At 47.3% G+C, this 27,985-nt stretch overlaps 2 protein-coding genes and 1 pseudogene across 2 annotated transcripts in view; 1 reads left to right on the top strand and 2 right to left on the bottom strand.

The window, feature by feature from the left end:
* The window catches only part of LOC126507534 (cytochrome P450 1A2-like), a 79,891-nt gene that overhangs the window by 26,008 nt on the left and 25,898 nt on the right, over positions 1-27,985 (top strand). The window lies entirely within an intron of this gene.
* LOC126507548 (cytochrome P450 1A1-like) lies at positions 29-11,797 on the bottom strand (annotated as a pseudogene).
* Positions 15,049-22,613, bottom strand: LOC126507533 (cytochrome P450 1A2-like). The gene is made up of 7 exons (XM_050152057.1): positions 22,369-22,613; positions 20,468-21,304; positions 19,778-19,895; positions 19,115-19,204; positions 18,573-18,696; positions 17,317-17,403; positions 15,049-15,744 (listed from the first exon to the last, which is right to left on the bottom strand). The coding sequence occupies exons 2-7, from the start codon at positions 21,293-21,295 to the stop codon at positions 15,450-15,452; spliced, it is 1,542 nt and encodes a 513-aa protein (XP_050008014.1). The 5' UTR covers positions 21,296-21,304; positions 22,369-22,613; the 3' UTR covers positions 15,049-15,449.

Raw genomic sequence — 27,985 nt, 5'->3', positions numbered from 1 at the left:
AAATCCAAGCAAAGACACGGGGGGAAAAGGTGAAGTCTGGGAGATGTTAGCAGCCACCAGAGAAGTAAGATATGAGTAACAAGCCATTAGCCTCATGGTAAAACATAGGATAATAAAAATTGTTAAGAGACATAAGCTAGTTAATAAGAAGCCTAAGCTAATAGCTTGAACAGTTTGTAAATAATATTTAGCCTTAGAGTGGTTACTGAGGAAATAGTAAACAGGAAAGAAACCTCCAGTTACATGTGTTGTGAACCTGCACCTTCCCCTCGCACTCCACCCCCAACACACTTTCCAGGAAAAAATCCATACACATAAACATTTCACAAGAATCAAGAAAAAGCTAGTGGTGAAAAGGGGTAAAAAGCCAAAGAGGAAAAACAAGAATAACAAAACTAAGAATGTGAAAGAGGGGCTTGAAAGATGGCTCAATGGTTAAGAGCACTGGCTTGCTCTTTCAGAGGACATGAGTTCCAATCCCAGCATTCACAGGGTGGCTCACAATTGTTTGTAACTCTAGTTCCAAGGGACCAGATGCCCTCTTCTGGCCTCCACAGGTACCATGCATACACACAATAGACAGGCAAGCAAAAAAAAATACTCATACACATAAAATGATATTAATTGTCTAGAGTGCCACTTGAGGTGAGAAAACTTTCAGGCTGGAACTTGTTTGGATCACTGCACAGTTCACTGTAAGCAGAGGAAGGCAGTTGAAGTAGATGTTCAGGGGCTTATACGCAACAGTTAGGTCAATCCCCGAGAGGTAAGAGGGTCTGAAGCCCAGGAGAGAATGGACCTCGCCCACCCAGGAGTTTCCACCGCCCCTGTCAACTTACTGGTCAGGGTTAATTTGCCACTGGCTCACAAAGACACAACGTCCCTTGGGGATATAGAAGCCACACAGACTTGTATCTCTTGTGGTGCTGGGGAAAGAGGAAGCTTAGTCAGATTCAGGGACACAGGAGAATCTGCCCCCTGTCTCTCATGTCATGTCCCTCTCAGGAGCCTTAACTGGCTGTGCATATTAACTAAGGTCTAGTATCAAATACCAATAGCTCTATGGCCTGACCTGTGGGGGATGGTGAAGGGAAGGAAGGATGAATGTCGGAAGGTCTCCAGGATGAAGGCCTCCAGATAGGGCAGTTGAGGTCTGTCAGAAAGTCGGGGTCTCCGATTCCTGCCAATCACTGTGTCTACAGAATACAGGGATTCAAGAGGATTAAGGGCTTGCCCAGACTTTATCAGGGTCCCTGCACATAGACTCCTCTGAATGGAACCACCACCTACCTAGCTCCTCCTGGATCTTTCTCTGTACCCTAGGTTTTGTCACCAGGTACATGAGGCTCCAAGAGATTGCAGTGGTGACTGTGTCAAACCCTGACCAGGACAGAACAGAGGGAGAAGTTAGGGATGTGGCAACTTCGGGCACCTGAGCACAGAATGATTCACTGAAGAGCACACACCTGCTCCAAAGAGGTCAAAGACGACACTAATGACCTTATCATCTGACAACTGGACATTGGCATTCTCATCCAACTTTTTGTCCTGACAGTGCTCAATGAGGCTGTCTATGATGTCCCGGATGTGGCCGTAGGAGGCAAAGGAGCACAAGGTGAGACAAACCTCAAGTCTAGCCCTACCTCTCCATCTAGGTCTGGTCCCTCTCTGCCATTAGCACCTTTGTGCAAGAGCTGACACTCTGAGGCTGCTGTCCTACTTGTCCTTTCCCTCTCCAAGTCTCCTTCCTACTTCAGAGAACTGGTGGCCCCAACTCACGGGACCCTTGAGGCACAGAGCCTGACACTCTTAGTATTAGACATTCTTAAATTTTTATCTACTATGAGTCCAGGAGACAGGGTTTTAACTTTTCCTGGTCCAGCAAGAACTGGATCAGAACTCCTATTTGGTGGCTTTTGTCTGACGGATATACAGAAGGATTAGCCAAGAAAAGTTCTAGGGCCCTGGTGAGAATGGAGTGTACTCTGCCACTGGCTTCAAGCTTGTCTGTGATGTTTTGGCCCTGACCGAGCTGCTTCCCACCACCACCTGCTCCTCCACAGCCTCTACCTTCTCAAATGTTCTGTAGTGCTCCTTGATTAACTTCTGCATGGAGCTGTAGACCTTCTTATTCGGGTCCTTGAAGGCATCCAGGGAAGAGTTAGGTAGGTAGCGGAGGACAGGGATGAAGTCAGCTGGGAATCCAGAGGCAGTAACTTCCCCAAACTCATTGCTCAGATTGACTATGCTAAGCAGCTCTTGGTTATCATGGTCATAACGTCGACCAAAGCACATGGCACAGATGACATTGGCCTCTGACATCACTAAATACCTATAAGGGTCGAAGTGGTCATCCTCTGCCATCAGCTTCTGGAACATTATGATTAGGTACTCCGCCTCCCTGCTCACATACCCCCCACCACTCCCAAGTAGCAAGATAATGCAGAATCTGGGTCTGAGGCTATGGAGAATCTCATCAACACATCCTGGGCTAGGCTCTACTGGGCAACCCATACTGATCCAGAGTCTTGTTTGAAAGCCATGATCTGCCCATTGCTGATGAAATTAAAGCTGTAGAGGTCTGGTCGGCCCTTGAAGTCATCTCCCTGCTTCACCAGGGCCTGCCGGATGGTGTCCAGGCCACTCAGCACCACCACAGGGGTGGAGCCAATGCGGATCTGCAGCACGTCCCCATACTGCTTGCTCAGCTTGGTCAGAGACAGGTGTGGGTTCTTCCCCAGGGTCAGTATGTGCCCAATGATGGGCCAGCCCCAGGGCCCAGGTGGACTATTCAGGCCTTTAAGGACGCTGGTCCTTATGGCTCTGACCACCCAGAATCCGAGGCAGAAGGTGGTGATGGCCAGGAGCAGCTCTGTGGCTGACAAGAAGGTTAGAAGTCCATGCAGGGAAGCCATGATCTAGGCGGCTGCTGAGAGGAGAGGCAAGAAAAGGAAAGACAGGTCATCAGACTGAGGGTGAGGGACGGATTTCCTAAAGCGTCACCGTGCTGGTCAAGGAAAGGAGAAGCCTGTCACCTAGAGCTGCTCACTGGGCATGGAGGGAGACAGAGATTGTTTGTTGAGCTGCCACTCTGTGCCAAAAATTCCTTATTTCTTCTTCCACACACACAAAAAGGCGGGGGTCTCGTGGACTGAGCTCTTATAGAGAAGTCTCTGCACCCTGGAAGCAAATTGTGGTTTGGTTTTGATCATATTCCTCCCACACACAGACGTTTCTTATTCAGTCTCAAACCCAAACCTACAAAGAAGGCTGCGGTGAGACTCAGAGAGGGTGAGTGACAGTCTCAAAGTTACACAGCTAGGGAATTTGAATATTCCTGCTGCCACTCACTGGAGATGGAGTGGCGGGCTGCATCCCACCACCCGGCTAGCTTTACACCCAAAATAATTACACGGAAACTGTATTCATTTAAACACTGCTTGGCCCATTAGCTCTAGCCTCTTACTGGCTAATTCTCACATCTTGCTTAACCCATTTCTAATAATCTGTGTAGCACCAGAAGATGGTAGCTTACCAGGAAGGATCTTAACCTGCATCCATCTTGGAGAGGAGAGGCATGGCGACTGACCTCACTCGGCTTCTTTCTCCCAGCATTCTGTTCTGTTTTCTCTGCCTATCTAATTTTCTGTCCTATCAAAGGACCAAGGCAGTTTCTTTATTAACTAATAGACAGATGACGCTTCTCCATCAACTCACTTCCAGAGAGCCTCTCTGAACTGCTACTGTGAGATTTCAAACAGCGACTTCCAATGTCTGTGGTCTCTATCCCCCCCCCCCCAATGCTGTCATTTACTTTGTATTTCCTAAAGTCAGCTTTACATCCACCATGAGCAGCAACCTAAGCAGTGTCTGTGTGTAAACACAGCTTTGAACCACCCGACCAATTCCAATAATTGCACAATTAGCACAAATCACACAAGCAGTCCCGTTGGGTCCTACACTTTTTGGATGCCATGCTATTGGGGAATTAGAGATCATTTGCTCCTTCGGCCTCACTTCATAGTCTAGCGGGGAAATAGACCTCCAAATGGGGCACTGACTTGCCCAAGTCATCCAGCAATTGGAACAGAGTCAGGATTCAGAGTTGTTAGGGAAAATTCCGCGGGATTTCCAGCTACTATTACAGGTGCCTTCCTTAGAAAAACAAAAAATTTGAGTTCTCAGGTCTTTCTGTTCCTCCCAGGATCTAAAGAATTCCACTTAACCATGGTAGAGGACAGGGATGCAAGGGGACAGAAAATAAGTGCCCAAGCCACACTTCTCTCAGCTCTAGTGCTCTGAGTTCCACAGAGCCACACTTTAATGGCAAATATACAGACTGCCCTAAGGCTGTGCCCAGCCGGGAGAGTCGTTTTGCAGTGCAGTCCAGTTGGTAGTTTTAAGAAGTCGCTTTACCTTTCGGGCTTCAGTGATGTAACCCAGAGAGGTAAGACAAGATTGCCCAAGTCAGCCGGGAGCTGGTGGTGCAGACTTTTTAATCCCAGCACTCAGGAGGCAGTGGCAGGCGGATCTGTGAATTCAGGGCCAGTCTGGTCTAGAGAGTGAGTTCCAGGACAGACAGGACTACACAGAGAAACCCTGTTTTGGAAAAACAAACAAACAAACAAAGAAAGATTGCCCAATTCAGAGAGTGCAGATGCTAAGAAAAAAAGATCTGAATCACATAAGACAAGAAGATGTACAGTTCCTACCCCAAATACTACAGCCACCTTGAAGAGAGGGGCTTTCCAGAGGAGTTGACTCACAAAGCATACTGGAGACTCAGTTCCTTCAATGTAGTGGGGAGACCTCCAGCCTAGGTGTGCCTTGGTTTCTCCTTCAACATAATTGGTATCCCAAGGAACCTCTAGCCTTTGTAAGATGGAAGAGCCAGGGGAAATACAACTCTTGTTTCCACCAGCTAGCAATCTATCAAACTGGCTGTATCCCAGCAAGGATGGAAGAGTCAGTCAGTGGGACAGGGAACCCCTGAGCAGTGGGTGGTTCCAAGGCTCCTGCTGAGCACGGCAGAACTCTCAGCTCTGCCATGCTAGCCTTTGGGAGGGTGGAGGCTATCAGGGGTAGTTTTGAAATAGGACGGAGTACACAGTAAAGTTCAGTGCACCTCCTCTATCCACCCTACCCACCCAGAGAGAGCCCTCTACCCTATTGGCAATCCTGAGGAAGGGGTTACATGTGCAGGAACGGGGAAGCCCCCAGAAATCAGTGAGGCAGTGGGAGTTGACCTGAAAGTGTAGGGTATCTCATTTCCATCTAAAGATCTGACACTGGCTACTGGACCTTAGGCAAATTCTTTTGGTTGTCTAGCCTTGTTTCTCCCTTAAGGAATTTCCTGATCACAATAAAGAATCTTAGTGTTTGTTCCATCTTGGAGGGGCTACCCAGCAGCCCATCATTCAAACTTCCTTTTCTTGGGAAGGAGGGGCAAACCAAGACCCCCCAGTACTCACCTTTGTCTATGAGGAGATGCTGAACCCACGAGTGGTGTCTGGGGATCCCAAGGAGGATCAGTGAAGGCTCCAAGGAACTACCTACCACCTTCAGGGTCAGGGTGAAGACACCACCACCTTTTTATAGGACCTTGATGTGGGAGGTGATGTATGCTGTGAATATGTTTTATTCCCATTGGTTAATAAAGAAGCTGCTTTCAGTCAATGGCTTAACAGAGTAAAGCCAGGCTGAAGGGATATATATAGAGAGAGTGTGTAGAGACAGAGAGATGCCATGGAGCCACCAGAGGAGAAAGAAGAAAGCTGCCAAGTGGAACCTTGCCGGTAGGCCACAAACCCCATAGTAAAATATAAATTAATAGAAATAGGTTAATTAAATATGTAAGAGCTTGCTAGAAATTTGCTAGACTCATTGACCAAGCAGTGTTTTAAATGATGCAGTTTTGATTATTATCCTGTTGAGGGAGGATCTTGAGAGGAATCCTGGGGCAGCATAATAGCTAATATTGGGGGGCTGCATCCCAGGCCACGGGGATTCCTTTCCACTATTTTATACCAGGAAAACATTGGGTGTGTAAGATTTTTCTCTCCCACTTCAAGCCAATGGGTGCCAGGAAAGCTTGGTGGAGGGAGAGCAGCTGGTTGGTGACTTGGTGGCTTTTCTTGCCTGGTTCCTGAGTCCAAGCTCTCATGAGAAGCACAACGACCCCAGCCCCGATGATGGACAGGAAGGCCAGTGGCACCACTGGATTGACTCTGTTTCCCTCAGATTGGGTACCAGCCTATGATGCACATTCTCGCTGCTTGATCTAAGGGTGGGAGTGGCTGGTGAGCACGCAGATCTCACCTTTAATGTCACCTCTTGCAAGCTACAAGCCTGGCAGACCCCTCGTGCAGCTCCCACTGGGCTCCCGGGGCTTTCTAGTGTTTTGTATACAGAGGCAGACCACAGAAAAATCAGGGGCTGGGCTGGTAGCTGAGGAGCTACTTGCAGATAGTGGAGGAAATGGTGAGGGGAGAATCCAGGTGGTCTACAGGAGGGTCAGGGGCCACAGTGGGGAAATATGCATGGCACTAGGCTCTTGGGGCCTGCATGCCTCAGCCTTCTCCATCCTCTGGGGCAGAGGTAGGCCTGCTTGTCCCTGCCCCACCTGGCTGGGGACGTGGTGCCCCAGTAAGTGACAAATGGCATGAGAAGAGCCATCCAGCTCAGAAATGGGCATGGGTCCCAGTGCTGTCAAGCTAACAGGCAGAGGGGAACCAGGAGTGAGGCTCTAAAGGGCCAGTTTCTCTTGGGGCATTGGGATGGGTCTTTAGAGATAAAAATGGTCTAGGTTTTGCAAGAGTGCAAGTAGACCAAGTCAGGCAGTGCAAAGGGCCAGGCTCGCGTGCGAAGCTCAGCATCTGCCTGAGAGCAAAGGTCTACAGCCTGTGTCCACATTTTTAGTAGCAGGACACCCAGGAGCACCACCCAGCACACCTAGCTGGCTGTTTGGAGGCGCTCTTTGGCCCTGAAGGGTGCTCCCTCAGTAAGAGTCTAAGGAGAAAAGCTAAACTTGTTTGTTAACTTGGCTCCACCTGTTCCCAACTAACATCTTCACCTGCCCTCCCCTGTGAGCTCCCGAGCCCAGAAGTAACACTGCCATCTGCTCTGGGACCAAGACCAGAAAACAAAACAAAACAAAATTAAAAACCAAACTCATCCACCCCCTCAGCAGCCATTCCACTCACAAGTCTCCCTCATGCATGGCCCAAATATTCTCAAGTGCCTTCGATGCGCTGGATGCTAGGAGCAAAATTAACAGTGTTCGTTTGATGGCGTTTATCCTCTGCTGGGGGAGACAGGTGATAAGAAACACAACACAGAGACTGAAATATTGCGGGAGAAAAAAGGGCTCAATAGAAACAAAAATGATAAACAGAGGTCAGTTTGCAACTGCAATGGGGTTGCCAGGGGTGTGATGCTGTCTGAGATGACACTGGGCAGGGGGAAAAGTGTGGAATGAAGAATGAAGCCTCCAGATACCTACCTGGGGATGCACCTGAGGCAGGTACGCCTCCTAGGCATAGTGGCTCCACAGGGCTAGTTATGGGTAGAGCTGTGGGAATGGGGGATGTTCTCCTGACATTGGTTTCACTGAAAGAAGCAACCCCACACCATGGAAGAAGAGAATCTGTAGTCTGATTCCTGAACAAGATTACTCAGGCTTCTGTGCTGGAAATAGACTGAAGGATCAAAAACACCTCTGTTCATTTTGACATCTGTCTAGCCCCGTGGTCACAGTCTCATCAAGGTCCCTATCACTGCTCCCTAGAGAATGGAGTCCCCTTTGCTTTTGGACTCTGTCAACTCCTTCTTCCCCACTGTGCCTTCCAGAGTGTGAAGAGCTTTCTGTTACCATTTTTTCTCAAATCCTTTGGTATCTGAAGATAGAAACCAGAGCCTCTTGCAGAATCCACCAGGTCTGCCCATCTAGGCTTCTAGTGGTCCCCATTTTGAGTCCTCAACAACCCATGCACCCCCATTTCCCTTCCACAGCCAGTGAGAGTTCACCTGCTGTCAGTTCTGCTACTTCTTCATGGCCAGTTTCAGGACATCTGACCCCATAGCTGTGATCCTTATCCAGTCTGCTGCTGCTTCCTCTATGCCCCAATGGAGAAAATCGGCATGTTGAAATTTAATGAAGTATACAAGTCTTTGTGAGGAAGAAATGATTGCCAAAACTGCATTATAGAAGAATACATGGCATCAGTAGCATTGAGCCTCCAGTTCGTAATGATAATGATTAGGTAACCAGTGCTGGCCATGATGGTACAAACCTATTAACCTAATCCTTGGAAAGCTGAAGCAAGAGGATTTTCATGAGTTCCAGGTCAGCCTGGGCTACATAGTAACAGTAGCCCAGCCAGGAGTACTGAATAGACATAGGAAGACTGGAAAAATAAAAACAAGGAGAGGAGGACAATGAGGAATAGGAGAAAAGGAAGAGGAGGGGGATAAGCTGGGCAACAGAAGAAGCAGGAGGCATAGGAGGTGGAGTGGCCTTCTCAGCATCTTCACAGCCGCCGGTTCACTCCCTGCATCTCTACTCAGACTAAGAAATTTCCTGGTACCCACTTTGGAGCCAGAACCAGAGAATTGCAAGAGCTTGTGCAGACATAAATTCTGACCAGGAAATGGGAGCCAGACCCTTCTAGATCCCTCAGCCTGCTCTACAGTCACTGTCTTCCTCCTGTTTCTGTTGTCCCTAGCAACGCCTTAGTTTCAGAGAGTCGTGGAAACCTGCTCGTCATGGCTGGAAGTCCTAGTTCTCAGACTTGCCACCCTGAACACAGGAGGCCTCACTGCTTGGCTCCTGTCCTCAACCAGGCATTTGACTCCAAAACCTTCATTAGCTAATAAAGGCACTCTCTCTTTCCCTTCTCAGCTGGAGAAACTGAGGCCAGAAAGAACAGGCACAGTGACCTGGGGGAGACGAAATCAGAGCCTAAATCTCCAGCATCCTGCTTCTAGGCTATAGCTCTTCCTGCTCAGGGAAGCCGCAGGGCCACAAGCTCAGGCTCTAAGCCAAGACCCTCATCTCCCCAGACCATGTGCACTGGAATAATGGGAACCTTATATCCACTGTCACCAAGACTTTTCTGGACTAACAGCCACAGTGGAAGGAACAGGGCCCTCGCTAATCCCTGTCTAATTGACAGGCAGAAGGTTTGGAGACCTTGGCACAGAGTTTAATACCCAATCCAAGTTCAAAGTTTATGCCTTTGCGTGAGAAGCTCATTGACTTTCTGAGTGACTGATACCAGGAACACATTGGGAGGGTGAGGGCTCTTGGCTGGAGGGAGGCAAACAGCTTGGGAGTCATCCTGGCAGAGTCAACAGCTGGGGGATTCTGGTCAGTACTGCTGAGGGCTAGGGAGCAGAAGCTAGGAATGAAACAAGACCCTACAAAAATCTCTTATTCCACAGGGAAGAGAGGAGCCACACCCCAAAGAAAGCCTGGGCAGAGCCCATAGATGCTACAGAAACCACAGAAGGCTGAGGCAGGTGACACAGAGACTCTGGGGAACCTGAAGGAACAGTATTGATGACCTAGGCGGGTGGCACAGCATGAATAAAAACAATAGTGGACGGTGGGAGGAAGAGGTGGGAAGAGTGGAGTTTGGGGAGATGTGGAAACCTGTCACTTGTCTCTCATCATGTCCTCTTCCCACCAGTCACCCTCCAGTGCAGCCAACGTGTGAGCCCTGAGGACCTTCCCTATCTGTGCCCAGAGATCCACTGAGATTCAGTTGGTAGGACCCAGGCTCAGATGGCACAGCCCTCCACTGCCTGACTCTTGTCTGATGCAGTTAAAGCAATGTTACTTTCCTAGGACAGTCTTGTTCTAACGCTGTGGTTGTGGTCAGTCTTGACGGCCACCTTGATGGTCACCATGGACACCTGACCTCTGAGTGTTCCAATGTATTTCCAAGAGATTTGACTTTCAATGTGGCTGGCACCATCTCTTGTGTGAAGGTTCAGGACCAACTCAAGGGAGAAAGCCAGGCACAGCCGCGTTCACCTCCCCCTGTTTCCTAACTGCAGATGCAGCCTGGCCCATGTTCCTACTGCTGTGCCCTCCTACCACAATAGAGCCAAAGAAAGCCTTCCTTCCTCAGACTGTTTCCCTCAGCTATTTTACCAGAGCAGCAGGAAGTCATGAGCACACCTGTTGTCCTGACATAAATATTTAAAGTGCCTTCTTTTACTCTTAGAAGATTCTAGACTAGTTGGGGAAGCTCCTACATGGAGTACATGATCACCCCATTGATGGTGGACTTCTGAGGTTTCTGTAAACCCAGCATTTAGAGTCCTTTCTACTTTCACTTCTGTGTCAACTGTCCTTTGTGGACCGCTGGATCCCTACTCTGTACTTTTAAATCCCTACCCCAGGCTAGGACAATGAAAATCCATGCTGGGGAGTGGTGACAAACACCTTTAATCAAAGCACTGGGGAAGTAGAGGCAGATGGATCTCTGTAAGTTCAATGCCAGCCTGGCCTACAGAGTAAGTACGAGGCCAGCCTGGTTTACAGAGTGATACCATCTCTCAAAACTAATCAACCAGCCCCACAAAACCAAAAACCAAACAAACAAAAGAGGCGAAGTCCAGCAGAAAAACACCTGCTTCTTTTATCTGATATGTCTTCATTTTCGTGTACATGCTTTGCATTTTTCAAAAATTTATTAGGGCTGGAGAAATGGCCCAGAGATTAAGAGCACTGTCTCTTTTCCAGACTTCCCGAGTTCAATTCTCAGCAACCACATAGTGGCTCACGGCCATCTGTAATGAGGTCTGATGCTCTCTTCTGGCCTGCAGGCATACATGTAGGCAGAATACTATACATAATCATATAAAATTATTTATTTATTTTTATTTTTATTTTGTGGTTGGTGTTTTGCCTGCATGCAAATCTGAACACCACATATTTGCCTCGTGTCCCTAGAAGCCAGAGGATCTCTTAGAACTGGAGTTACAGCCAGTTGTTAGCACCCACATGGGTGCTGGAAATCAAGCCTGCGTCCTCTGAAAGAGCCACCAGTGGTCTCAACCACTGAGCCATCTCTCCAGCCCCCAACCCTGGACCTCTTTATATCTGGGCCGCTGATGGAGGGTGCTGCCTATCCACTCTGGGGCCATGCAGAGATGTGTTTCTTAGTTGATTCCAGATCCAATCAAGTTACTCAAGATTAACTACCAATATGTGCCCCCTTGCACAACAGTGCACAACTGGTAAGGCCCAACACTTTCTGATTGGATTTGAAGCCTGCTAATAGCTCATAGCTGGCAAGCTCCTAGGCTCTGATGAAATCACTGCTACTGTAGTTTTGCTGAATGGATGTGTTGTCAAACTGCCTTCTAAATGTTTGTATTTATGTCCACGGATTAGGACTATCCCTACTTTGATGACAGAAGCTTCTTTTTACAGTGGGAAGCAGTCAATGCCAAGACTTAGAACTGGTCAAAGAGCTAAGAATAAGTGACTGTTAAATGCTCAGTCCCAAATGTATCATTTGATATGAGGCTGTATACATGTAAGATTGGTTCATCTACATCAACCGTTTGAAGGCTTGGAGAAGAGGAGGTGGAACATCTGTGAGAGCTGAGGCCGTGATAGGGTGCTGCTCACAGCAGCTCTGGTTACCTGACAAGACCAGGCCAGTCAATGCTCAGTCATAAACAGGAGAGGGAATCATGAGGCCCCATCCTTTTCTGAGTATGCACAGTCAATGGTTCCTGGAGGAGGAAGAGACATTTTCCCTAGTGGTATAGCCACATCCAATCTCCTGAAGAAAAAAAAACAAAACAAAAAAAAAAAAAAAAAAAAAAAACAAACCTGACACCTGTGCTCTTGGAAGAAACCCTAGTCAAAGAAAGACTGGTGGGGAAGAGGAAGGGAATCAGTGAGTGGGAGCTGAAGGTGATGAGAGAGGGTGGTGGGGTGAATATTATGCTCAGACACATAAAACACACCTATGACAATGTCATAGTTGACACCTGTTACCATGAATGACTCACAGGTATCACAAAAACATGAGCTATCAGCCGGGCGGTGGTGGCGCACGCCTTTAATCCCAGCACTCGGGAGGCAGAGGCAGGCGGATCTCTGTGAGTTCGAGACCAGCCTGGTCTACAAGAGCTAGTTCCAGGACAGGCTCCAAAACCACAGAGAAACCCTGTCTCGAAAAACCAAAAAAAAAAAAAAAAAAAAAAAAAACATGAGCTATCATGCCCAGGGAGTCTTCCACTAAGCTAAAGGCTCTGGAGCGCAGTCCATGCCCCTCAGACTGGAGCCATGCCTCTTCTCTCAACAAGGAGTGGAGAAGAAGGCCACTGCTCCCTGCTCTCCAAGGGCTGGGCTTTCCTCCTTCTTATAGTCCCAATATTAATTTTTTCAAATCCACAGACAACCACGATATGATATCCACAGACAACAACTCTCTAGGCTTTAGTTCAAAGAGGACTAACCACTTTGGAAATAAGTCTGGCTCCTTCTTATTTCAGAGAATCATAATTTTTAGGACATATTTGGTTGGAACTTTCTGAGTCTTAAAGAGAGCAGAAACGAACTGAAGGAGCAGGGGCACAGAAGAAACCTGACATTGTGACACACGTCTTTAATCCCAGCCCTTGGGAGGCAGTCGCAGGCGAATCTCTGAGTATGAGGCCAGCCTGCTCTGCTGTGTAAGTTCTAGAACAGCAGTGCTACACAAAGAACCTCTGTCTTCGAAAACTAAAACAAACAATAACAAACAAAACAATGACCATCACTTTCTAGAATTCTTTCATAATCCTAAACAGAAATTATATTCCTTAGATGGTAAGTCAAAAAACAAAAAAACAACCCAGCTCCTCATTCTTGCCTTCTCTAAACCTATAGAAACCTCTAGTTCTTATGCAGATTTACCTACTTTGAGCTGACCAGTGTTCCTTTCTGTGAGCTGACCACATGTGTGAGTCCTTTCTCAGGGCTGTGTCTAAATACCTCACAGGGATCCACTAGGGAGGAAGACTTTACAGGGATTACAGTTTGAGGAGATACACTCTGTCATGGTAGGGAGCGTATGGAGGGGCAGGAGTGGTGTGGTCGCATCATAGATAAATCTGTGTTTATCTTCCTGGGGGACTACTGAATCATTCTTCACAGAGGCTGAAACAGAGTGTATTTCCACCAGCAACATATGAAGGTTATACTTTTTCCACATGCTCCCCAATACTTATCATGTTCCATTTAAAAAATTAGTGACATCCTACGTATCAACTTGACAGAAACTAGAGTCACTTGGAAATAAGGAACCTCAGCTGAGAAACTGTCTCCCTTAGACTGGCCAGTGGGCATGGATATGGACATTTTCTTGGTTAATGATTGGTGTGGGAGGGTCCAGCCCACTGTGGGCAGTGCCACGCCCAGCCAAGTGGTCCTGAGTTGTGTAAGAAAGCACCAAGCCAGGAAGCAGTGTTCCTCCATGGTCTCTGCTTCAGCTCCTGCTACCAGGTTCCTGTACCTTGAGTCCCTGCCTTGACTTCCCTTCATGATGGACTCAACTGTTACAAGTTGTGCCATGAATAGCTTTTAAATTTCTTTATTTACTGGGACAAGGTTTAACTTCATAGCCTTGGCTGGTGTGAAACTCTTAAAGATCCTCCTGCCTCAGTCTTTTAAGTGCTGAGATTTAAAACATATGCCACCACTTCTAGCTAAATTTGATTTTGTGGGAGCAGATTTTGCTATGGTGCCCATGCTTATAGTGAACTCCTGGGCTCAAGTGACCCTCCTATCAGTCTCCCAAGTGACTGGGCTCACAGGTGTTTGTTACCCACCTCACCTTATTGTGGTTTTCACTTCTGTTTCCCTGGTGAATATGGTAGTAGATGTATTATGTACATTGGTGAATTATATATATTTTAAAGATTTATTTATCTTTATGTGTATGGATGTTTGACAGTATGTATATCTGTGTTTCATATGCATGCCGGGTACCTGTTGGGGTCAGAAGAGGACATCAGATCCCCTGGAAGTAGAGATACAGACAGTTGTGAGTGACCATTTGGTTGCTGAGAATTGAACCAGGAGCCTCTGGAAGAGAAGTCAGGGCTCTCTAATCACTGAGCCATCTCTCCAGCCCCAGTAAATATTTATTTATTTATTCATTTTGGATACAATATTCTGTCTGTGTGTATGTCTGCAGGCCAGAAGAGGGCACCAGAACTCATTACAGATGGTTGTGAGCCACCATGTAGTTGCCAGGAATTGAACTCAGGACCTTTGAAAGAGCAGGCAATGCTCTTAACCACTGAGCCATCTCTCCAGCTCCTAGTTATTTACATTTTTTAGAGAATCATTGACTCAAGTCCCTTGTCCACTTTTAAACTGGAGGGTGTTTGAATTATAGAAGGTCTTTGCATATACCTGACATGTTGTATATTTTGCAATTATCTCCCATCCTATGAGTTGTATGTCCATTTTCCCCATTTATGTTTGTGTCTGGTGTGTTGTGTGTATGTGCACATGAACAAGGGGGTGTGCATGGCCAAACCATGTGTGTGCATTCAGAATCCAGAGAAGTGTGTCAGGGATTTTGCTCTGTCACTCTGAGCCTTATTCCTCTAAGACAGGATTACGTACTGGACCTGGGGGCTGACTGTTTGGCTAGGCTGGCCAGTAAGCTCCCAAGATCTACCTGCCTCTGCCCCATTGATTTGGGGTTATAGACAGGTATGGCCACGTCCCCATGTTATACATGAGGCCTTGGGGTTCAAACTTAGGCCCTCAGACTTGCACAGCAATCTCCTTGGCCACAGAATCATCTGGCCAGGTCCCTGTCTTCACTCTCCAGTCAACCCACATACATCTGGGGTTGTGAATCTCCCCTCACCATGAAAAGTCACAGCTTCTACTTTTTGAGGATAGGACATAGGGACGACATGTCCACCACAGGCTGGTTCCTTCCTCTCTGTCCATTTTAAGTATTCAAAGACTAAAGTCCTAGAAGAAGAGAGGAAGAGAAAGCAGGAAAGAAGAGCCACATTAACTATGAGGAAACAGAATGAGGGCTGCTTGGAGTCGCAGGCTCAAGCAACCCAGGTTTATTACCCTACAGACCACATGAATGGACTTTGAAAGAACTGTGTGAAGTGAAAAGAGCCAGTCACAGACCACACATCATGGTGTTTGTATGCAATGGCGACAGTAGGCAAATCGACTGTCAAAAGCTGGATTGGCATCTGGAGGGGTAAGGGAGACGGGTTAGGAGGAATAGCCATGAATCTTAATGGGTATAGATATGGGGGGTTATGACAGACAATATTCTAAAACTGATTGGAAGTGAATTATATGGTGAAAGAATTGTACTCCAAAAAAGCTGTGATTTAAAAAGAAGGAAAAGAAACAAAGTTGGTGGTCTGTGGATGCCTCTTCCCAGCCTCGGCCATCTTCACTTGGAAAAGCGTGGCCACGCCTGAAGGTGTTTGCAGATCGGAGGCTTCATGGTCAGCCCGTAGGTTGGTGTCAGGTCCACCTTGAGGCCTGGTGGCACACTGAACTCCAGCTGCTGCAGCAGGATGGCTAAGAAGAGGAAGACTTCCCACTTGGCCGGGGTCTCTCCAATGCACCGACGCTTTCCCAGGCCAAAAATCATGACCTTATCACTCAGAGTCTTGTTGATGGCTGTGCTGTCCTCAGTAAGAAACCGCTCTGGACGGAACTCAAAGGGGTCTTCCCACTGCTGCCTGCAAGAGGAACAGACAGGACCTGAGTGGGTGGGCTCTGGGAGGAAAGGGGAGCTAAGTCCTCCCAGCTTCTGTGAAAACTTGGTGTTAGAAAAGACTGAGGGTAACAAGAGCCTGTGGGGAAGGTACCAGACTCCATGTTTATCTCCTTTGTGATGGTTCTTTTGTGTTTGTTTGCTTTCACACTTGTGTTTGTTTGCTTCTGTGGGTTTGAAGTTGGCCTTGAACTCCATAGATAAGCCCAGGTCACCTTGTGTGAGATTCTGACCCTTCCTCGTCTACCTCCAAGTGCTGGGATGAAGGCCTGGGCTTCCACACCTGGTGCTGGGGATGGACCCAGGCCTTGGGCACAGTAGAGGGCACTCTACCCACAGAGCTGTACCTCCAATCATGGTAGTGCTTCTAAAAATAACATTCTCTCTAAAACGACCCATCATAAGGAGAGTGGATTTTGACTATTTTTAATTTTTAAATTATAATTTTACTTTTATTCTTTGTATGCATGTGGAGGTCAGAGGACAACATACAAGAGTCAGCTCTCCCCTTCTACCATGTGGGACCTGGGGATTGAACTCAGGATGTGAGGTGTGGAAGCACATGCCTTTACCTGCTGCATGATTCCCATGATGCAAGATATTGGTTTGTTTTGTTGTGTTGGTTTTCAAGATAGGGTCTCTCTGTGTAGCCTGATTGTCCTGGAACTCTCTATATAGACCAGGCTCTCAGAGAATTCAGAAATCAGACTGCCTCTGCCTCCCAAGTGATGGGATTAAAGGTTTGTGGGAACACTACCCAATGGCTGATAATGGTTTTCTTAGTTCCTTTTTTTTTTTTAATGTGGTCTGAGATTTGATCCTGGGACCGTCCACATCACATACACTAACAGTGAGCTATAGATCCTTTCTGATTTGTTACTTGAAGGATATAATGCTTTATCAAAAGGAAATTGAAAGAAGGAAAACACGTTTCTTTCTCTCCTATTCCCTGTATGCCCATAGCAAGGGGAATCACTGGCGTGCTTGGCTTATGCTTCCTTTCTGAACTAAACATTGACAATACAAATATGTTGGGTTCTCATGTCAATATGTCCTGATTTGGATGGAATAAGAGATAAATTTTTCAAGGAGATCATTATATCATTCCCATAAGTCATATGATGTATCCTCATGATCCACCTTGGAGCAAAGAGACTTCCTAGTCAATCTCTCCTTCCTTCCTTCTTTTCTACCTTCCTTCCTTCCTTCCTTCTTTCCTTCTTTCCTTCCTTTCTTGATAGAGGTGAGAAGCCTAGGATAGCCTAAAACTCACAAAGAGTTCAGACTGGCCTTGAACTCACTCTAATCCTCCTGCCTCAGCCTCCCGAGGAGGCTGGATTTCAGGTATTTACCATCCACACCAGATACCTAGTTAAGTTCTTCTATACCCTGAGTTTGAGGAAGTGGCTCTAAGTTTTGTTACTTGGGACAGGCTATGTAGCAGTGGGTGTTGGTCCTTATATAAGCAGTTCCCGAAAGGACAGACAACCTTCCTGATACTGAGCATTCACCATCCCCGCCAGGGCTAAGTACTCACTCGTCATGGTTGACCTGCCACTGGTTTATGAAGACACAGCGCTCCTTAGGAATGTGGAAGCCATTCAGTGAGGTGTCCCTCGTTGTGCTGAGAAGAGAAGAGAGCTCTGTCCAGTCAGGGCTTGGAGAAGCTGTGGTGTGGTGTGTTCCTCCCTCCACTGCATCCCAGTGTCTGATTACCACAGTCTCCAAGCCCAATCCTGGAAGGTCATGTGAAGGGCAGGGAGCATGAGGGTATTATCCTTCCTTTTGCCAGGATCCTGTCCTACAACTTCAACACTCCTTTATTAGACTTTTCTTGTGCTCAGATGTTGACAGAGGTTTCTGTCCTGCCCAGTTCCAATGTCGTCCAGTCCCCAAGAAACACACAAAGGCCTACATTAATTATAAACTGTTGTCCTATTAGCTCAGGCTTCTTTTAACTAACTTCTATTTTATATTAACCCATAATACTTTTCTGTGTTAACCACGTAGCTTGGTACCTTTATCAGTGGGGCATTCTCATCGTAATTCCTCTGTGTCTGGATGACAACTGCAGACTAAGCTTCTCCTCTTCCCTGGAGTATCCTATTCTGGTTGCCCCACCAATACTTACTGCCTGGCTACTGGCCAATCGGCATTTAATTAAATGAATACAAGTGACAAATCTTTGCAGAGTAAAAGACCATTGTCCCACAGCACTCAGATGTACGCTGGGGCAGTCTCTGAAGCCAAGCAATCAGTGGTTGGGCCTTGCCCTGGGGAGTCTGCAGATTTTGTGCCAGGAATAACCAGCCTATGGGGTGGGCAGAGGTGAATGTTCAATTCCCACAGTCGGGGAACTTGGGCTGTAAATCTTACAAATCCTCGGAGGATGAAGCTCTACTTGGCCGATGGGCAAAAGAGGCTTCTAGATGGAAGAAGACTCATGTCTCAGGTTTGACCTTTGGTAAGGGTAGAGTTTGGGAACCAGATAAATGGATAGACACATTTCCAGGTAGAAGGTCTGATTGATAGTAGTCTGGATAACCCTTGTGAGGGACGATGAGGAGGGCCTGTCTGGAGCAGAAGATTCCATAGGGAGCAAACAAAAGTGGAGGTGACTGACTGCTGAGGCCATAAGAAACTGGACTGGGTGGGCTAGACCAGAGATTGATGGGCTCAGATGTTGAAGTTACCATGTTCAGGAATGAGATACAGCCTGAGTTGTTCCCAGAAATCAGGAACAGGGTAGGTGAACACTATGAAAACTTAGGGGGCACAGAACAGGGCCCTTACCTGTGGGGAACGGTGAAGGGGAGAAAGGATGTGTATCGGAAGGTCTCCAGGATGAAGGCCTCCAGATAGGGCAGCTGAGGTCTGTCAGAAAGCCGTGGTTGCCGATCCCTGCCAATCACTGTGTCTGCAAAGCACAGGCAGCGCTCATGAGGTATTGACTGCTCCACACACATGTGTCCCTGCTATACTAGGGTCACTCTATATTGGCTATGTTTACTCATGTTTCTGAGACCCCACGGTCCAGTCACAAATAATGTACACAAGTGGGGGATGCTATGTTCCTAAGACTTACACATAGTAGACACATGAACAGGTATGGTCCACCCTCACCTTATGTGCACGAGTGGGGTATGCTTTGTCCTAGGACTTACACATAGTAGACACATGAACAGGTATGGTCCACCCACACCTTATGTGCACAAGTGGGGGATGCTATGTCCTAGGACTTACACATAGTACACACATGAACACGTTTTTGTATATCTACATGTGACCTGGAGGCTCACGGCTTCTCTGACTTGAGGGTCGAGAGCAACACATACCCAGCTCCCTGTGGATCTTCCTCTGCACATTGGGCCGTGTCACAAGGAGCAAAAGGCTCCAGGAGATGGCTGTTGTGACTGTGTCAAATCCTGGGCAGCAGGGAGTGGGGAGAAGGAGAAAGGACAACAGGGAGAAGGAAAAGAATTTAGACGCGCTTCTCCATAAACAGAGCAAGCCCTGTCCTCTTGGGCTCCCACCCCTGTGTATCCTGAGGGACGGGCTGAGTCCTCAACAGAAACTTGAAGCCAAGCATGGTGTCTTATACCTAGAATCCCAACACTATGGAGTCTAAGGCAGGAGAATTGTTCCAAGTTTGAGACCAGCCTGGGTGGGATACAGAGATGAGACCTTGTCTCAGACTTAACAAGTCAGAACCAACCACATCAAAAACCAAAACAAATCAAGCAAACAGGGTTTCATAGTCAGCTACTGGAATTGTAAGCCAGACTCCAGGTTGTGAACCCTTTTACTTTCCAGATAGAAAAACCCAGGACCCAAAACAAACGGGGACTTGGTCGAGTTTTTCCCAGGAGTTAATGGCACATCGTGACGTCACACTTGTCTGTCCTGTGCCACCTGCCATGTGGTTGGTGAGTTAGTAGATAGGGTGAGTATGGGTAAATAGCCACTGATGGAGAAAGGGGCAGGGGCATGGCTCCTACCAGCTCCAAAGAGGTCATTGACAATGTTGACAATCTTCTCCTGAGGGATTCGGACACCATTGTCTTTGGAGTTCTCAGTGTGCATGAACAGGGCACCTGTGATGTCCTGGATACTGTTCTAGAAAACACAAGTTTAAGAGACCTTTAGCATTTTGAGAGCCAAATGCCAGATCATGCCCCATCCCATTTGAGATGTCCCCAGTGTCTGGGAACTGCCTTGTCCTCCAGGTGCTGGACTTGGGCTCAGAGTTTTGAACTTGCATCAGCCCTAAAAAGAGCATAGTCATTTCCTGTGCCACTGACCCTTCTTCCCATAACCCAGGGGTCGGGGTTCAGAGAAGGAACAAGTATGTGTCAACACAGGGAAGAAAAGTGACCTGAAACTGTAACTTAGCCCAGGTTGAGGTTCATGTTCCTGCAGAACAATGGCCTTTAGATGAACAATACCCCATATTGCAAAGCTCTGCCAAGGCTCCAGTCACCTGCCCCTGTTTTCTGGGGTTTGGAGAAGCCCCCAGGGGGGGGAGCAGTATTGTACAGGGCATGACTGCAGGATACAGGTGCTCCGAGTGGTCCTGAGACTTATTAGGTCTTGGCAGCAAATGGCAATTTGAGTACAGTGGAGTAGGATGAGAGAGGATTTCTCTGGGCCTGTGAGTGATGTGTTTACTCTCTGCCTCCCGGTCTCACCTTGTTGAAGTCTTGATAGTGCTCCTGGACGGTCTTCTGTAGGAACAGCACAAATTTATCATTGAAGTTCTTAAACCTCTTGAGGCCTGGGTTGGGCAGGTAGCGCAGGATGGGGAAGAAGTCCACAGCATTCCCTGATGAGACATTCTCCACAAAGTCGTTGCTGTTTTTCACGATGCTCAGCATCTCTTCGCTCTTCCGGGGGAAGTTCTTCCCAAAGCACATGGCTCCAATGACATTAGCCACTGATTCCACCACTAAGTTGACAGGTTCAAAATGCCCAACTTCTTCCATCTGCTTCTGGAACTTGCTGACTAGATGGTTAGCCTCCTTGCTCACATGCTCCTCTAAGTAGCAAGAGGATGATGAGTTTGGGTCTGAAGCTATGGAGAAACTCTTCAGAGCATCCATGGCTAGGCGGCGGCGGGCAACCCACACCGGTCCACTGTCTGGGTTGAAGATCAAGCTCTGGCCATCAGTGATAAATGTGAAACTGTAGAGGTCTGGTCGGCCCTTGAAGTCATCTCCCTGCTTCACCAGGGCCTGCCGGATGGTGTCCAGGCCACTCAGCACCACCACAGGGGTGGAGCCAATGCGGATCTGCAGCACATCCCCATACTGCTTGCTCAGCTTGGTCAGAGACAGGTGTGGGTTCTTCCCCAGGGTCAGCATATGCCCAATAATGGGCCATCCCCAGGGTCCAGGTGGACTCTTTAGACCTTTGGGGACCCGGGTTCTTAAAGCTTTGACCACATAAAATACTATACAGAAGATGGCAGTGGCCAGTAGTAGCTCTGGGGTCAAGGAGATGTCTTGGAACAATGCCATCTGTACCAGCTGTAGGGGAAATGGAAGGGTGGGGTGGTTTAGCACGGATTCTGAGCCTCCCTTTATTCCTTCACTCTCTCATTCAGTCAGGATACTTTCTGTTTGGCTTTCAGTCACACACCAGGACACTGAAGATTTATCTGTCATGTGTCCTGCTCCCTCAGGAATTTGCCCTAACGACATCGCAGAAGTCAAGGGCTGCAAAAGAGTCTCACAAGCCTTACGTTTCCCAACTTTAGTGTCTGAATTTCTACCCCAGGCTCTCCTGTCTATGTCTTCTCCCATTTCCATTTCTGAGACTGGTGTGGATGCAAATGAAGCTAAAGACATCTCCTCACCAGCCCCAATTACAGAGTTTTTGCTGGGCTTTCTACCAAAGGGTCTAACACAGTGTGGGCTCCCTGTTGGAGCCTTCTACACACACATGGAGCAGAAGATGTCCCCTTGCCCAAGCAACAGAAGGTCAGTGTCCCCGAAATCATAGCAGTGACCTGTGGTATTCCCCTTCCTCGATGATACTCTATCAATACCACAGGGTTATCTTCCCCCAAAATGACTCTTCATTGAACTCCATGATTGGAGGTTGAAGTAGGTACGCTACAACCAGGTCTAAGGCTCCCCAATGCCAGGAAGGTGTTCTCTTCTTTTCACTCACTCCAAACAACAGTTCTTAGAGACAGCCTATTTGAAACTGCCTAATTAAAGGGAGGAAGCCAGTAAGATGGCTCAGTGGTTCAAAGCCCTTCTTGGCAAGCATGACAACCTGAGTTTGATCCCTGGAATTCACATGATGGAGAGAGAGAACTGACAACTGAGAGGTGTCCTCTGAGCTCTAGCATTCAGACACGCAAACAAACTGACAGATACACATACACAGAGACAAACAGACACACACACTCACACACACGGGGGGTGGGGGGTGCTTAGAAAGAGAAGCCAAGATCCAGGGCTGAGAAGCAAGGAGCAAAGCCTCAGATCTCCTTTAGTCCCTAAAGGGTCCTCATTTCTTCATCTCTAATAGCATTTAGAATATAGAAGCTGATGCCATGATCAAAAAAGGCACTCAGACATACCTAAATGGTAGATGCTGGAGATTGCAGAGTAGTAGCAGTCTGTCCAGGACTTCTGGGTTCCGATGACTGGGCCTTTTATAACACCACCCTCTTCAGACTGGCCCAACTCTCCAGGTCACTTGATATCAAGGCTTGATACTGTGCAAAGGTTGAAGAATCAATTCTTGGCTTTGGGTCAAGAACCCTTGTCTCCACATTCTAGTTGGGTCTGAGGAATAACCCTTTGGGTCAGAAGATGTTCGGATCTGGTGGAGATAAACATCCATGGCATTTAAGGTTCCAGGGTCTAAAAATTAAGATGGTGTACAGTATATACTCTTTTGCACTGTACCCGAAAGAAAGGGACAATCTAGACCCCAGGCCAGGCCAACCAGGGGCAGCTCATCATGTTCCCTGTGAAGGCAGAGAGGGAGTTGTATTATTCTACTGACTTTTCTCCATTGACAAACTACCCAACGAAAGTAAGTTAAGAAAGGAAGGTTGCTTTGACTCATAAGTTTCGAGTGTAGTCCTTGGTGGCAGGGGAGTCAAAGCAGCAGGAACATGAGTCAGCAGGTCAAGTCTCTCTCTCTCTCTCTCTCTCTCTCTCTCTCTCTCTCTCTCTCTCTCTCCTTTNNTCTCTCTCTCTCTCTCTCTCTCTCTCTCTCTCTCTCTCTTTCTCTCTCTCTTCAACCAGGGACTAAAGTCTAGAAATGATATAGTCCATGGTGTGGTACAAGTCAGAATGTGTCTCTGTGTACAGTTGAACTTTCTGGAAAGGTATGCCCTTGGGGCATCTTCTGGGTGACACTAAATCCCTTCAGGATGACACTGGAGATGTCTGTCTACCTCAACATGCCCACCATGTGGTGTGTGTGTGTGTGTGTGCGTGTGTATGTGTGTGTGTGTAATTGAACCTACATCCAAAAACATATTTGATGAGTCCAGCACCTAAATGTGTTTTGACTCCTCCCCCATCTTTTATTTTCTTTAGAAATTTGTATTTCTAAAGAGAGTCTCTCTCTACACCCTCCTTCCAGTTTATGGTGGTAAGGAATTAAAAGTCAATGAAGAAAATTCATGGCATGAATTGCTGCTTATAGCAACCGGATTGGACTCATAGTCAGCATCATCGGGCAGGGAGGCAGGTGATGGAGGTGGGTCTTGTAATAATAAAGAAACTGCCTCGGCCCTCATAGGACAGAAAATTAGGTAGGCGGAGTAGACAGAAGAGAATGCTGGGAAAAAGAAGCTGAGTCGAGGAGTCGCCATGATTCTCCCGCTCCAGACAGACGCAGGTTAAGATCCTCCCTGGTAAGCCAGCTCGTGGGCTACATAGAATATTAGAAATGGGTTAGAACAATATGTAAGAGCTAGCCAATAAGAAGCTGGAACTAGCTGGGCCAGGCAGTGTTTGAAAGAATACAGTTTCCGTGTAATTATTTCGGGCATAAGCTAGCCATGCGGGCGGCCGGGTGCTGGGGACGCAGCCCCGCCGCTCTTATTTCAACAGGCAGGGGAAACAACAACAAACCAGACAAGTTCCAGGACCAAGAGACAAAAGAAAAAACAAATAAATGCAATGTGTCAACTGGATTAGAGTCTATATTTAACAAAAAGCAATTTTTAAAGTCATAGAAGAGATTTTTGGAATGATAATTCAGGATTCATGGATATGACCAGTAGAATAAGCTACATTCTGAATGAATACCAGATTTCTCAGATGGGTCATGCAATCATGTTTACATCATATCTTAGTTACTGCTCTAGTTCTGTGAGAGACACCATGACCAAGGCAACCCTTAGAATATAAAGCCTTTAAATGAGACTTGTTTGCAGTTTTCGAGGCTTAGTCCATGCTCATCATGGCAGGAAGCAGACAGACAAGGTGCTGAAGCAGTAGCTGAGGGGAGCTTTACGTCCTTATCCATAGGCAGAAGGAAGAGAGTGATCAAGATTGGGCTTGGTGTGGAGTTTTGAAACCTCAAAGCCCACCCCAGCGACACAACTCCTCCAACAATGCTATACACCCTAATTCTTCCCAAGCAGTTCCAGTGACAGGGAATCAAACAATCACATGTGTGAGCCTATGGGGGTCATTCTCATTCACCCTGACATTTGTGGAACAATTTGAGGTTAATGCTGTCTGCTTTAGAGGTGAAGTTTCATGTTGCCTGTAACCTTTCAAGTGATTCTGTTAGAAAAGCCTAGAAAAAGCTACATGTTAAGACTGTTGATAGGGCTCAGTGGGTAAAGGTGTTTGTCACCAAGCCTGATGACCTGAGTTGGATTCCCAGGAGTCACATGGGATGAGGAATTGTCCTTTTTGATGTGGGATGTCTTTCTGTATATGTGTTGCTTTTATTAGCTAGTGAATAAAGCTGTTTTGGCCAATGGCTTAGCAGAGTAAAGCCTGGTGGGAAATCCATACAGAGATAAGAGAGAAAGAAGGCGAAATCAAGGAGACACCATGAAGCTGCCAAAGGAGACAGACACTCTGGAATTTTACCGGTAGGCCACAGCCTTGTAGTGATAGACAGATTAATAGAACTGCATTAACTTAAGGAGTTAGTTAATATGAAGCCTGAGCTAATAGGCCAAACAGTGCTGTAATTAATCAAGTTTCTGTGTAAGAATTTGGGTCTGGGCAGCTGGGAAATGAACAAGCAGCCTCCCTCTACACCTATGACCTTCACATGTGTGCCTTGGCACGTTCCCATATTAGCAAATGTGCTCTCGCTCCCTTACACACACACATACACACACACACACACACACACACACACACGATAAATTTTTAAAACTTTAAAAAATATAAGCCAGGCAGTGGTGAACATATGTAATCCCAGCACTCAGGAGGTAGAGGTAGGCAGATCTTCAAGTTAGAAACCAGCCTGGTCTACAAAGAAAGTTCCAGGACAGCCAGGGATACACAGAGAAATCTTGTCTCAGGAAAAATATATAAATATTTATATCATTAATAATATACATACATACATGCACACACACACTTTCTGGCCTGTCAAGATGGCTCAGTGGGTTAAATTACTTGCTGCCAAAGACTTGGTGGTAGGAAAAAGAAGAGGCCCTGCAAGATGTCGTCTGACTCCCACGTGAGCACCAATGCACACAGACAGATACACACATGTGCGCGAGCACACACACACACACACACTAAGCCCCAGGATCAACTTGTTAAAGTGTCAAAGATGTGTTGTGGGATGTTTGTAAAGTGTGTGGTTTGCTGTGCTTGGTGTAAGAAAATGTTGAAACACACGTAGCTAGGTAGAGGAGTATAGGTGGGACTTCTGGGCAGAAGGAGGACTCTGGGGAGAAGAAAGTTTCAGGGGTCAGCCAGACAAGGAGGAAGCAGGATGGGCAGCACAGACATGAGGTAACAAAACCATACGGAAGGATGAAGATTAAAAAATAAGGGTTAGTTTCAGTTATTAGAACGAGTTAGGAACAATAAGACTAAGCTAAGGTTGAGCTTTCATAGTTAATATTAAATCTCCGTGCCATTATCTGTGGGCTGGCAGTCCTGAAGAGAAAGTACAAGGATGGGGACTCTGACAGAGTCACAGAGCAGTGTGAAGACGGCTGGGAAGGAGGGAACACGGTTTCCCATCTGAGTCTTCACTGCGTTCAGCTCACTCAGTGGAACAGGTCAGAAAATGAGGCTAAGTTTCATACAGATTTCTTTTCTTCTTTCTCCTTAACTGAATGCCATGGCTTATTTTATCTAGATGCCTCCCCACCCTTTATTATGAGACAGCAGCTGTCTATTGTAGCCTGGGCTGTCCAGGAACTTACGATGTTACTAGGCTCACATTTTTGGGCCTCCACAGACTTAACAAAAGGTAAGAGGACACTTTCTCTTTAGCCTTGTTCTAGGAAAGATAAGCAAATAAACAGACTGCCCTAAGGCTGTGCCCAGCCGGGAGAGTGGCTCTGCAGTGCAGTCCAGTCCGGTAGTTTGGAGCAGTCACTTTACCTTTCAGGTTTCAGTGATGTAACCCAGAGAGGTAAGACAAGATTGCCCAAGTCAGCTGGGAGCTGGTGGTGCAGGCTTTTTAATCCCAGCACTCAGGAGGCAGAGGCAGGTGGATCTGTGAGATCAGGGCCAGTCTGGTCTACAGAGTGAGGTCTACACAGAGAAACCCTGATTCAAAAAACCAACCAAGGGGGCTGGAGAGATGGCTTAGTGGTTAAGAGCACTGTCTGCTCTTCCAGAGGTCCTGAATTCAATTCCCAGCAACCACATGGTGGCTCCAAACCATCTGTAAAGAGATCTGGCGCCCTCCTCTGGTGTGTGGGTATAAATGGAGGCAGAAAGTTGTATACATAATGAAGGTAATGATCTAGGAAAAGATCTGAACTACATAAGACAAGAAGATGTACAATTCCTACCCCAAATACTACAGCCACCGCGAAAAGAGAGGAGCTTCCCAGAGGAGTTGAATCTGCAGTGGGGTCAGGACTTACAATGGGTGGAGATGCCTGGCACTAGGCTTTAAGGACGTGTGTGTGTGTGTGTGTGTGTGTGTGTGTGTGTGTGTGTGTGAGCTTGCTCCATCCTCTGGGGGGCAGAGGTCCCCCTGGCTGTCCCTGCCCCACCTGGATGAGAACAAGGTGCCCGTGTCAAAGTCAGCTGGTGTAAAAAGGACCATCCACCTACCCAGCTTACAACCAGATAGGGGACCCAGTGATGTCAAGCTAGCAGTGGGAGGGGGACTGGGGTGAGGCTCTTAAAGTGCCAGTTTCTCTTGGGTCATTGGGATGGGTCTTTAGAGATAAAAAATGGTCTAGGTTTTGCAAGAGCGCAAGTAGAAAAAGTCAGGCAGTGCAAAGGGCCAGGCTCGCGTGCGAAGCTCAGCATCTGCCTGAGAGCAAAGGTCTGACAGCCTGTGTCCACATTTTTAGTGGCAGGACACCCAGCAGCACCACCCAGCACACCTAGCTGGCTGCTTGGAGTCACTCTTTGGCCCTGAAGGGTGCTCCCTCAGTAAGAGTCTAAGGAAAAGAGCTAAACTTGTTAACTCGGCTCCATCTGTTCCTAACTAACGTCTTCACCTGCCCTCACCTGTGAGATCCTGAGCCCAGAAGTAACATTGCCCTCTCCTCTGTGACCAAGGTAAGAAAAACAAAACAAAAAACAAACAAAAAACCTCCTCACTTCCCACTCCACTCACAAGCCACCCTCATGCATGGCCTAAATATTCACAAGTGCCTACTATGTGCACGATGCTAATTAATGCTCCTTTATGGGGTTTATCACCTGCTGGGGGAGACAGGTGATAAGAACACAACACAGAGACTGACAGTGAAAAAATAAAGAGGGGTCAATAAAAACAAAAATGATAAACAGAGGTCAGTTTGCAACCGCAATGGGGTTGCCAGGGGTGTGATGCTGTCTGAGATGACACTGGGCAGGGGGAAAAGTGTGGAATGAAGAATGAAGCCTCCAGATACCTACCTGGGGATGCACCTGAGGCAGGTACGCCTCCTAGGCATAGTGGCTCCACAGGGCTAGTTATGGGTAGAGCTGTGGGAATGGGGGATGTTCTCCTGACATTGGTTTCACTGAAAGAAGCAACCCCACACCATAGAAGAAGAGAATCTGTAGTCTGATTCCTGA

This window comes from Alexandromys fortis, unplaced genomic scaffold, assembly GCF_014885135.2.
Source record: "Alexandromys fortis isolate MF-2015 unplaced genomic scaffold, M_Fortis_MF-2015_v1.1 scaffold_70, whole genome shotgun sequence".
Lineage (NCBI taxonomy): Eukaryota > Metazoa > Chordata > Mammalia > Rodentia > Cricetidae > Alexandromys > Alexandromys fortis.
The sequence above is the reverse complement of the archived record's forward strand: the minus strand, read 5'-3'. Positions and strand labels throughout refer to the sequence as shown.

Bases quoted from the DNA above. Each gene is read 5' to 3' on its own strand.
- LOC126507533 (XM_050152057.1), bottom strand. From the start codon at position 21,295: ATGGCATTGTTCCAAGACATCTCCTTGACCCCAGAGCTACTACTGGCC. The intron at 18,697-19,114 runs GTATGTGTTGCT...TGTGCTTTGCAG, and splicing joins GAAGATCCACAGGGAGCTGG to ACACAGTGATTGGCAGGGAT. The intron at 15,745-17,316 runs GTGAGTACTTAG...TTCCTCTTGCAG, and splicing joins TGGCAGGTCAACCATGACGA to GCAGCAGTGGGAAGACCCCT.